Raw genomic sequence first — 12016 nt, 5'->3', positions numbered from 1 at the left:
TTTGAAATTTAGCGCCTTTATCATCTCTAACTTGTGAGTGTACTTGTAAAGTTAGTTTTTTTCTATATCAGGCAATATTGCGCTATGTTATAACTTTATTTTTAGGTACATCAGCAGGATCCCTAAAATTTTCTGTACCATACATTTCTGCTGTGGTTGGTTACCCTGGGAGGCTGTGGGCCTAGAAGTTAAAGGAGCACTAAAGGGTCAGGAACACAAACATGTATTCCTGACCCTATAGGGTTAAAACCACCATCTAGCCACCCTGGTCCCCTAATGCCTCCCTAAATATAGTAAAATCTTACTTGTATTCAAGCCTGAAGCAGCAGACTTTGTCCCTGTTTCCTGTAGATCTACCCACTGTCTGCTGGCATCAGCAGAAGTGGTAGCCGTATCCAATCACAATGCTTCCCCATAGGATTGGCTGAGACTGACAAAGAGGCAGATCAGGGGTAGAGCCAGCATGATTCAAACACAGCCCTGGCCAATCAGTATCTCCTCATAGAGATGAACTGAATCAATGAATCTCTATGAGGAAAGTTCAGTGTCTGCATGCAGAGGGAGGAGATACTGAATGTTTGGATGCATTTTAGGCAGCCATAACCCAGGAAGGATCTCTAACAGCTATCTGAGGAGTGGCCAGTGAAGTTATCACTAGGCTGTAATGTAAACACTGCATTTTCTCTGAAAAGACAGTGTTTACAGCAAAAAAACTGAAGGTAATGATTCAACTCGCCAGAACAAATTCAATAAGCTGTAGTTGTTCTGGTGACTATAGTGTCCCTTTAAGTTTAGATTTTTTTTATATTATCACATTTCACTGGTGTCAGGTGGAATTGTCACATCCATAAAATCTATACAAACTTGTTTGAGAAATCAAATATTTAAAACATAGGATTTCAATGATTAATGTGCTAAATAAAGACATTAGGAAGGCTGACCACCCCTCTGCTGTATTTATATAACTTTAGATTTTTCAATAAAGCTTGTTTATTTATTTATTTATTTTTTTACTGACACTCTAATGTACTTCCCAGTGCCCGGATATTGTTTTGTTGAGTGATGTTTCTTCTCGTGTAACATTAATGCCGAGGGTACTGATCATATTTTGTACGGCGTGAAAAACGTGATATACACACAATAGATTTTCCTTCCATATTCATATCTTTCAGTTTTCAGATCCACTAGGCAGCAATTATCTGACTAATTTCTGTAAAGGTGGGTGAGCATATTGTATGGCGGAGATATCTGACAGATATAGTTGCATGTTCTGGCATGTCTAACAGCTCTTATCAGCCTGGGAAAGATGACAATGTATATGAATTTGAGAACCAAGAATGGCAATTTAAAGAGCAATGTTTCTTTAGGATGTGCAGGGCTATCTACATGCTGCTGTATGGTATTGGGAATGATTGTATCGTGCCAGTTGGGAGTATACCATATTAACTGCAAACTGTTTGATTTATTCCAGTTATACTTGGGTATTGTCCTGGCCGCAGTAGTGATCATCACTGGTTGCTTCTCGTATTATCAAGAGGCCAAAAGCTCTAAAATCATGGAATCGTTCAAGAACATGGTGCCTCAGGTGAGATGAAATAGGAGTGGGGGTAAGACATGGGGAAAGAAAAACCGCAAAACACAATGAGGGCAGAAAGCACAATTTAGAGGATTTATAAGTTGGTAACAGTTACTGAGAGTAAGAAAGAAAAACAAAATTACAAAATGATCAGATGAGTGTGATAGATGAGGAGAATTAAAGATTAAATCAAGTCGAGAATTCATGGTGAATTCAGATTTAAAACTAAAATAGCTGAACTGGAGAAATTCTCATACTTAGCAATGCTTCTACTTTGGCTAAGCTGGCCTTAAATTTGAAATTCACTTTGAATTCACTTTAAATTCTCACTTTAGTAAATAAGCCTGTTAGAATTATATAGAAATGTGGAAATATGCTCTTATAATTCATGACCAATGACCATCGGACTACCATGTCCCTCATCTCATTCTCACTTCCTTCTTCATTGACGTTCTTCATGACTGGTTCTACTGGTTCTCTACACTTCCTTTGCTTCTTCTCTGAGAGCCCATGTCTCTTACTTTCCCTCTGCAAATTTCATGAAGTTTGTCCTATTTTTTTATGTGTCTTTTCTGTTTTTGTGGTTTCCATGTCTCAGCATTTTGTTTTTCAGAAATGTCTATATACAAAATTAAATTATTCCCCTCTGTTTCCTTTTTATAAATGTTTTTTTTTTTTTTTTTTTACTCCAGCAAGCTCTGATTATTCGGGAAGGTGAAAAAATGCAGGTGAATGCCGAAGAGGTTGTAGTTGGAGATCTGGTAGAAATTAAAGGTGGAGACAGGGTGCCGGCTGATCTACGTATTATCTCAGCCCACGGCTGCAAGGTAATTTAGGACTTCTCTGTGACAAAACCTTGTATTTCCTTGTCCCAGTTATTTTACCTGCATTCGGTAGATTGATCTACTAAACACCGACCACCCCCCAGCTCATTTAACTTCAAAGAAAACCACAAACTTAAGTGCTCTCTCTGTGTGGCTACCGTCCGTATAACCGAACAACACGTGTGCTGGAAAAAGGCAGCCATCTTGTCTCCCGAAAGCAGGCAGCGGTACTTGGTCATCGAGTGTCTGGAACTCTAAGTCGGACACTCGACCCCGTGAATAATGGTAGCTTTCCGCAAATGCCTGCTTCTATACTCAACATGCCAGGAGAGCGCTATTCGGTGGGATTGTTCGCACGAACCAGGGGAACAATCGCTACCTCTGAGACAGGGGAACCGTTTGATATTTTGTTCATTCTGGAACTCCCGAAAGTGACCGACCACTACCAGACGCCACATATGCGGTGGGTCAAAACTTTACCCCGGTGGCGATTTGGCAGTGTTCGCGGGATCTGAGTGCTATTTGGATATGTTGTGCGCTCTCGGGGAATATCGGGGGATATAATACTTGTGGGGGTTCCTATGTGTCTTATGTGTATTTTGGGGTGTTTTAGGTTTTATTTTCTGTACCTCTCGTGCTTGGGAGATAATTAGTTTAAGCAAAGTACACACAATTATCACCCAGACACAGAGACTCCTGGGTGTGTTTTACCAAGCTATTGCTGGAGACCCCATGCTGGGGATCTGTGTATAAAAGTGGGCCATCTGGCCATAATAAAACACTCCTGTTGTACCCTTCATCGAGTCTCGACTGATCTTTGGGTATGCGAACAACAAAACTATTGATTTTTCTCACGACCCGCTTGGATTTCAGGAGAGTACGAACTAGCGTACTAAGTGAACGGGCTATAATCACTCAACCCTCTAGCAGTTCGGGAGTGTGTGACCGAACGGATCATACGAAATGCAAGGGGTTTGTTACATTCTCCTTCACTACACATGTTAAGTCGCGAAATATTAGTATTCCCCAAGGCTGGACAAAGTCATAGCAAAACTGTGTCTACGAGGAAGCCGCTGGTTCTAGAGGTTTTTGTGACATACAGAGAACTCAGTGGAAATAATTTTCCATTGGTTTTAACGTCTTAGTAAAAACAAAGTTATTATAAAATGTCTAACTTACTAATATTAATTATATTTAATTAGTTACATATACAACTAACCATATGTCTCCTTCCTTTCATTTCCTTTCCCTTCCTTTCCCCATCCCTTTCCCCTTCCCCTTGCCCTTTCTCTTCCCCTTTCCTTACTTTCTTCCTTCCTTCCTTCCTTCCCTCTCTTCCTCTCGTTTCTAATTCACCTTTCAGGTAGATAACTCTTCTTTGACGGGTGAATCTGAGCCCCAGACCAGGTCGCCTGATTGCACTCATGATAACCCTCTTGAGACAAGGAACATTACTTTCTTCTCAACCAACTGTGTAGAAGGTAGGTGTCATAGTTTCATGTTCATATGGATGATGTTTGTACAATATTTGCCATTGCTTGGTGGACAGGTCAGCAACATGATTTCCTCCTCTGGAATTTAAAATAGCAATATTTGAACTTTAATGTATTGATGGTGTCTAATCAGAGTCAAGTGTCAAAGTAAGACATGAAATGTACAACTTCCATTACTCTGTAGTTTGAGTTACAAATTAACAGGGAATTTCAGAATTGTTATAGACAACAAATTAGGCAGCAATATGCAATGTCAATCTGCAGTTGCTAAGTCCAGTAAGGTTTTGTCATGTATAAATAGGGGCATAAATTCTCGGGATGAAAATATAATTTTACCTCTTTATAAATCGCTGGTAAGACCACACCTTGAATATGCTGTGCAGTTTTGGGAACCTGTTCTAAAGAAGGATATCATGGCACTAGAAAAAGTGCAGAGACAAGGTACAAAATTGATAAAAGGAATGGAGCATTTTAGTTATGAAGAAAGGTTAAAAATGTAAATCCCTTTAGTTCGGAAAAATGGCGCCTCAGAGGGGATATGATAATATTATACAAATATATTCGGGGTCAGTACAAACTATTATCTGGAAATATATTCATAAACAGAGCTATACATAGGACACAAGGTCACGCATTTAGGCTGGAAGAAAGGAGATTTCAAAGAAAAGGTTGTTTTTACAGTAAGAGCAATAAGGGTATGGAATTCTCTGCCTGAAGAGGTGGTTTTATTAGAGTCCATACAGATGCTTAAACAGCAATTGCATAGATACTTGCAAAAACATAACATACACGGATATAATTTCTAATTAGTGGGGTAATAGCTGCTTGATCTCTGACTGCTATTTTGGGGTCAAGAAGGAAATGTTGTTGCAAAATTGGAAGCGCTTCAGACTGGGTTTTTTGCCTTCTTTTGGATCAACAGCAAAAACATATGTGAGGAAGGCTGAACTTGATGGATGCAAGTCTCTTTTCAGCTATGTAACTATGTAATAGGAGTACTCATCATTGTATCTACAGTTTGCATTCCATACAGTGACGGGTGAAATATATTAGGATGATATTTAGGAAGAGGATGGAAGCATCCGTAAGAAAACTAGAATGTTTGGTTACTTACAGGTACAGCTCGTGGGGTGGTAGTTGCTACAGGAGACAGGACCGTCATGGGACGTATTGCCACCTTGGCTTCTGGTCTAGAAGTTGGAAAGACACCAATTGCCAAAGAAATTGAACACTTCATTCACCTTATCACCGGCGTTGCTGTTTTCCTGGGAATCTCCTTCTTTATCCTCTCCCTTATCCTGGGCTACAGCTGGCTGGAGGCTGTCATCTTCCTTATTGGCATCATTGTGGCTAATGTGCCAGAGGGACTGCTGGCAACTGTGACTGTAAGTATTGGTTAAAATATCCCCCTCTCTGAGCACATACTGAGGAATGTATCCACATGGTGAGATTTCATATGTCATTGTGATAACAACCTACCTAACCTCATGACAGAGGATATTTGGTACCCTACTTGACTGCTGTGAATATAACATAGTATTCTTTCCGAAATTGTGTTTAAGTTAATATTGGTTTCCGAGAATCTTAACACTCCACTGCCCAAATATAAAAATAAATAATTGTCTGCACCTTCCAGCATTCCAGTCATGCTGGATCTCCCACCGGTCTAAGGTAAACCTGAGAGAGGGGGAATAATCTTTATTTTTTTTTTGTTTTTTGTAATATTAACATTTTTTTCCCCTGCCCAAACATTCCACTCAGTCCAAACCCCTTTTCAACCCCAAACCCCAACTTCAGCCCCAATCCCCCTGCTTCACCCCTCACTACAGCAACTATGCCCCCACTGCAGTCCCTAACCGCCTATCCCTCACAACCGTCTGTTTCTCCCCAGTACAGTGCCTATACCTTCTACCACAGGTCTAAGCCCCCACTGCAGCCTCTGACCCTCCCCGACCCCCGCAGCTTCTATCCCCCACAACCCCCCCCTTCCCCCACTATCTATAGAAACACCTATATGCACCTATAGATACTAATACGCTTTTTTTAAAATTATTCTTTATTTTCATTTTGGTGCATCAAAATCACATTTTCATACATTCGTGACAGAGATCATTCTGTGAGATATGTGCAACATTTTGGGTCAAGCGATATCAATTCAGGTATAAGAGTAACAATTTGAACAATATGTAGAAAGAAGAACAATGGTATACAGTTGTTTTGTGTTTTTGGGTGTCCGTTAAGACAAGGCGTGCTTTTGCAGTATACGTGTGCGATAGTCTTGGAGATGTTAACACTTTGCGTGAGTGTGTGGTAGTTGGGCTGTTCATTAGGGGGCAGGTATGTGGTGTAGTCATGTTCTGTAGATTAGCCCTGTGTGCAGAGTTGAATGAGTGCCTATATGCCTTAGTGGTGTGGTGCTTTTTGTCGTTAGTGGTTTATCTAGCTTGGGTGCCCCTGACCCAGGGGGTGGCGGGAGGGGGGTGTGATCGTATGGTGGACGCCAGGTGTTTGGGTTTGCTGTGTGTGGGCTTATGCTATGGTGTGTTGTACAGCCCGGGTCTCTGTGGATGGGTTATTCATCTGTTAACCTGTGGTGGTAAAGCGTGTGTATCGGTAAAGGAAGAAGAGGAGATTGTACATCCATTGACATAAACGGTTGTCTATAGGTTATTGAACATTTGGAACTCTAAGGCACGGGTGTGCAACTGTTGTATTGGCAAAGCTAGTAATAGCGGCTCCCAATGTTCACGGCACTCGATGTTGCGATCCACTGGGTCTCGGTTCGTGCTGAGTGGTGCTTTAAGGGCCCCATGTTGTTTCGAGTGGGCTTCTCTGATGTGTAGTCGTCGGGTTAGGCAGTCCCAGGGTGGCTAGAAGGGGAGATGCTTCCTCCACTGAGGTTAATAAATGGGTAGTTCCCTCATGGGGTACTTCTAGAGTCCCGTTGGCGCCCCATCTGTAGGCGATACCCGCTGATCGGAGTTGTGTGGTAAGTGGTCCATAGGTTTTGCGCCATAAGAGGTTGGCTTTCAAGAGGTCCTGAAAAAACGTTAGTGAAGAGTCTTCAAACTTTAGTGGTGTCTTGTCTTTCAGGCTTGCCATGATGTGAAGCTTGTCTTGCACTTTGACGCATCTGAGGATGACGTCTCTGGCTGCTTTGTTCTTCAGGTGGGGGAATCCTGGCAGGTGGTATATTCCGTCTATGTTTATTTTCTTTACCACTGTGTGTGGGAGCACTGTGTTTAGCAGGCGCCTGATATATTGCGGCAGTTCTTCGGTTGATATTGTCATGGGGATGCCCCGGATTTGTATGTGTGAGCGGCATTGTCGGTCTTCCATGGTGGACATTTTGATTGATTGGTAAGTTTGCTGTTGTTGTAGTTGTTTAATAGATTCTCCCATCTTGTTCATGTGAGTGTGGACTAACACCACCTCCTTCTCTGTGGTGCTCACCCTTTCTGTGACCTTGTTTAATTCTGTCTTGAGGACAGCTGAGTCTGCTGCCAGGAGTTTGTGGATGTCTGCCAACAGGATTTTCAGGTCCCTTTTAGTGGTTGGGGCTGAATCATCCTCCGTCTCCAATAATGGTGACTGTGTTGTTTGTAGGTTTCTGGGTGAGGCAGGTCTGGGCTGCGTTAGAGATTGTGCCCTGTCCTGCTGTGTTGCATGAGGGTGCCCCAGTGTGTCTTGGCTCTGTTTTGCCCGAGTGTGTGGCTGTTCATGCTGCTGCATTGGAGAGTGCCCCTGGAGGTTGGGCCCCTACCCTGCTGCCCTGGGTGCCATACCTGGTTGGTTCATGTGGGGGCTCACCGGCTCGTCTGGGCACTGCTGGGTATGGGGGGGCGCCTGGATACGGTTCTGCCGTAGGTACCGGCCGGGTGTGGGCGGGCTTTTGGAACATGGCCCCTATATCCCTGTCTCTGGTACCTTGGTGCCTTTGGGAGCGACGTCCCATGGCCGGGGTGTGTTCCGGTATGTCAGGGATGTCCAGCAGGTACGTCTGGCCTATGCATTTCGCCAGGTGTCTGCATAGGATTTCCTCGAGGCCCAGGCTTGATGGTGCGTGGTAGGCCCCGATCTTGTGTTTCCGCTTCTGTAGCTTCTGCGGTTGAAAAAACGGCATTGAAAGGTGCGGTGTTTTCTGCTGTAGCCGTCTAGGTGTGTAATATGGCTGGATGCTTACAGGAAAGTGTTTTTTTTTTTTTGTGGATTTAGTTTGTGTGTTCTTGGAGCTGTTAGATATAGCGTCCGTTCATGTTGAGTTGCAAGCTCCGCCCCCCACTAATACGCTTTTAATTTAGAGTATATGTAAAATAACTGGTCTGCATGACACAAAGCAAATCGGACATTGTTATCATAGTTTATAATACTCATCCCAGAATTAATTACTTACAAGCGGAATTGAGCCTCTGATGTAATTTCAAAGGATTGTGTTAATTCTCTATCTCCCGTCTGCTGTATCTCATGGTGGCTGATCTGACAGGGGATTGGTTTCCAGTAGCACTGTTGCCAGGGGAACGGTGGATTCCTTTTAAAGCTTTTATAATTTAGCCATAATTAAAGTATTTTGAGGACTATACTAGTCGATCTTTTTATTTATACGAGCGAATGCTAGAATGCAGACTTACTGCTTACACAGGAGGCATGTTATCTTTAATATCAGATCACCATGAAATTAAATATTTATGAATAAATGACTTACGAGGGAAGTACTCACCTAAAACAAGCATTACTTGTTTGCTGAAGTGATTCCAAATTATGCACAATACACAAGGGAGCCAGTCCACACAAAAGAAGCTCTGAATAATTTAACAGCTTCAGGAAATGCACCAATCACAGATGGAATGACGGAATGTGGTCATATCATGCGTGATCAGCCATTGCATCAAGGCAAGCCTGGATTATGCATTTTCTATTGTCATTTTGTCTTCTTAAATTTTGCTATTAATCCGTATTTACAAATGCAGAATCTCCTGAAAAAAATACTATGTTTTGGTAAATACAAATGCCCCATCTTGTGGTGCCATAAAAATGGGATTGAATTCCCCTTGCTCATTGCAAGACAAAGTCGTGTTTTTATCCATCCTTAAAAGAATCTGTAATAAAAAGATAATAAACTGTTCTGAAAGAAAGGTTAGTAGCTAGAAGCAATAGGTCACACGTCTACTTACATTTCTATAGAAAAAAAATAATCTAGAATATAATGTTCCATTTGGTGGACCCTATTCCAAAATTCCTTTAATAAATTCTCAACGCGCTTTATTTAGATTAAACTTCTCCATATAACTGCATACACAATACACCATAATTCTTTGTATAGAACCACACCATTGAAGTGTTAAACAGCAATGTGAGTGGATAGATAAAAAAAAATATTAATTTTACTGATCAATAAGGTTTTTAGAAAACAGTCCAATGGATATCATTAGACATCATTTATGAGTGGTTCTTTCTCAAAGAAAAGGGTATGGCTCGTGAAAATCTATACAAATGTTTTCAAACATGGTAAAAGAGATATGTACAGAAGGAAGTCTAAGAATTGTATAAAATGTTGACTTTAAGCAATTCTGATTACGAAATCAGGGTAACAATAGCATATGTATAATGGAAGTAGCTACAGAGTAGTATGTAGTAATTAGTAATCTGTGAGTCTTGTGGCATAGATCTAAACTAGAACAACATTCTAGATGCACTGGGCCTTCTCTTAGTCTTTACATCCCTATTAAAATATACGATTCCTACAGCGAATGCCCTTACCCGAAAAATATTGTCACTGTATAAAAAATAACAGTGTGCTGTTCTGAAAACATTTAAAATATAGGCTAAGGTATGCAAAGGAAGTCGTTGTTTCCTAAGCTTCGAGTTCGGGCTTCAATTCAAATATTCATGACATTGACAGAGTAAATAAGATATGTATGAAACTAAAATATAAATCTTGGTAGATTTCATTGCAGGAATATTCTCGTTACATTTTAGTGAAGGGATACATCATATGAAGATATTAGATCCATGGCAGGCAGATAAGTGCAAATATTTCCTCTGTAGGAAGAGCAACATGTAAAATGACACTGGTGGGCCTAGTCATCATTAAAAAAGGATTCCATATAAAATCTAAATGATTCCAATTAATCAAACGGTTTTCAAATAATTTAAAGATACAGTACTAAACAGAGACAGGGATGGATAGGAACAAATCACACATAAATCACAAAAAAAAACACAGAATAAAAAAAGCAAAAGGCCTAAAATGAATCTTGTATGTAGATGTGAATTCCTGTGGGACCCACCTAATACAACCTGGAAATCCCCATGAAAGATTCATGTCTCCCAGTGTGGCGCCTTATATGTAAGCCTCGTGACATCACCTCCAACAAGCTCCGGAATCAATAATGCCTCTCAACTGCTACCTAATTATTGTTGCTCTGTGAATGTGTCATGAGACTCAAGGATTATCACACCACCATGTAAAGTTCAGAGACATATCAATAGAAGTTTAGTTAAAATTGAATATACATTAGTTCCTAAATAAAAAAGAAGGCACATATCCCTTTAATCATATTGTCATAATATTGCTATGTAAATTAACGTTGACAGTATAAATTAGTTGAACTGCACACAGTTTGGGTCTCTCCTGGTTTTTAAATTTACAAAGGAAAATAGTGTTTTTTGTTTTTTTAATTTCAGCTCACACCAATCTTGGATTGTATATAGAAAAAGATGAGGTACATCAATTATCCTTTCAAAGGCAGTTTTATTGTGACACAGACAACTGCATTTTGTCACTCCCAAGACTCGATAAAAACTCTTGCGAGAGCCAATTCATTACTGTTTGCGTCTCAACAAATCTGCCTCCCGATGGCGATTATTGTACTTCATCCTTCTCTAGATACTGTCTTACTGAGCTCTGCTGCCCCAGTAAACTAAGCATTTGATAACGATCACTTGCATCATGTGTGTCTTCTTTTTCAATTTGCAAACTTAGTTGGGTTGTCCTCCGACAATTCCAGACCGATTGTTCTCCAAGAATTCCAGCTTGGTTCTGTTCCACCATATTTTTATAGAATGTGTTGAAGTCTAGCTAAGTTGTGTCCATTCCCATAGGAACACATGATCACTATTATTCTGTTTATTCTTCAAAGGTATGTTTGACTCTAACAGCCAAGCGAATGGCCCGAAAGAATTGCCTGGTGAAAAACCTGGAAGCTGTGGAGACTCTTGGGTCAACTTCTACCATTTGCTCAGATAAGACTGGGACCCTAACACAGAACCGTATGACTGTGGCACACATGTGGTTTGATAACCAGATTCATGAGGCTGACACCACAGAGGATCAGTCAGGTGGGTAACACACAGAGCTTTGTTGGCTAGGGTATCATTGTCCGGCAATGCGGCCAGACTATGGTGAGTGTGTATGAAGTCCCTGGGATTATCTATGGCTGCAGGGTTAACAGAGCTCAGGACATTCATAACTCATGAATAACAATGTTGGCAATGGGGGTCACAAGAAATATTTTCTGTATATCCCTGGTACACACATATCTTTGTGAATGCTCCAGCATAGTACGCAGGTCACACTGATATAGATTACAGAGATATATATGTCATGCCTTGTAACTTCAGAAGCCTCCATCTGTCAGATCCATAGACAATCTGTGCAGTAGCCATAAGGCAATCCATGCAGAGTTCTGTGTACATAAAAAAAATCTATTTCATTTGTATTCACATCTAGAACAAATGTTTCCAGTCTTTTACTATCTCACAACCACGGCTGATTTTGTCTTCATATGCCATCCTGTGTTTTTACACTGGTTATCACACTTTCTCTCTTTGCACTGGAAAAGAGCCTATTGGGTCTGGTGTTGCTGTTAAAGATGGACCTTATCATAGAATCATATAGATAGAAAATACTAAAATAGCCATATCTCCCAGGTGTCCTGGATCTGGTGGGACAGTCCCAAATTGGGTCCTGTGTTTTGCCATCCAAAAATATGTATTCAGTATTCTGTTTCTTGGGAACACCGGAGAAAATACCATACTGTCCTCAAGCAATTGGTATATAAACGGTTTAATTGCCATATAAATGGGAACAATTATAAGGGATGTGTTACTAATGCAGATTGCAT

At 40.9% G+C, this 12016-nt stretch overlaps 1 protein-coding gene across 1 annotated transcript in view; it reads left to right on the top strand.

Moving 5' to 3' along the window:
- Nucleotides 1-12016, top strand: part of ATP1A3 (ATPase Na+/K+ transporting subunit alpha 3) — a 57193-nt gene that overhangs the window by 27173 nt on the left and 18004 nt on the right. Inside the window, exons 5-9 of the mRNA XM_063436257.1 lie at nucleotides 1472-1585; nucleotides 2269-2403; nucleotides 3764-3881; nucleotides 5010-5278; nucleotides 11033-11231. Coding sequence (XP_063292327.1) covers nucleotides 1472-1585; nucleotides 2269-2403; nucleotides 3764-3881; nucleotides 5010-5278; nucleotides 11033-11231 — 835 coding nt within the window. The remainder of the gene's footprint in view (nucleotides 1-1471; nucleotides 1586-2268; nucleotides 2404-3763; nucleotides 3882-5009; nucleotides 5279-11032; nucleotides 11232-12016) is intronic.

The sequence above is a fragment of the Pelobates fuscus genome, chromosome 11, assembly GCF_036172605.1.
Source record: "Pelobates fuscus isolate aPelFus1 chromosome 11, aPelFus1.pri, whole genome shotgun sequence".
Lineage (NCBI taxonomy): Eukaryota > Metazoa > Chordata > Amphibia > Anura > Pelobatidae > Pelobates > Pelobates fuscus.
Note: the sequence above shows the minus strand (reverse complement) of the source record. Positions and strands in the feature narration are given on the sequence as shown.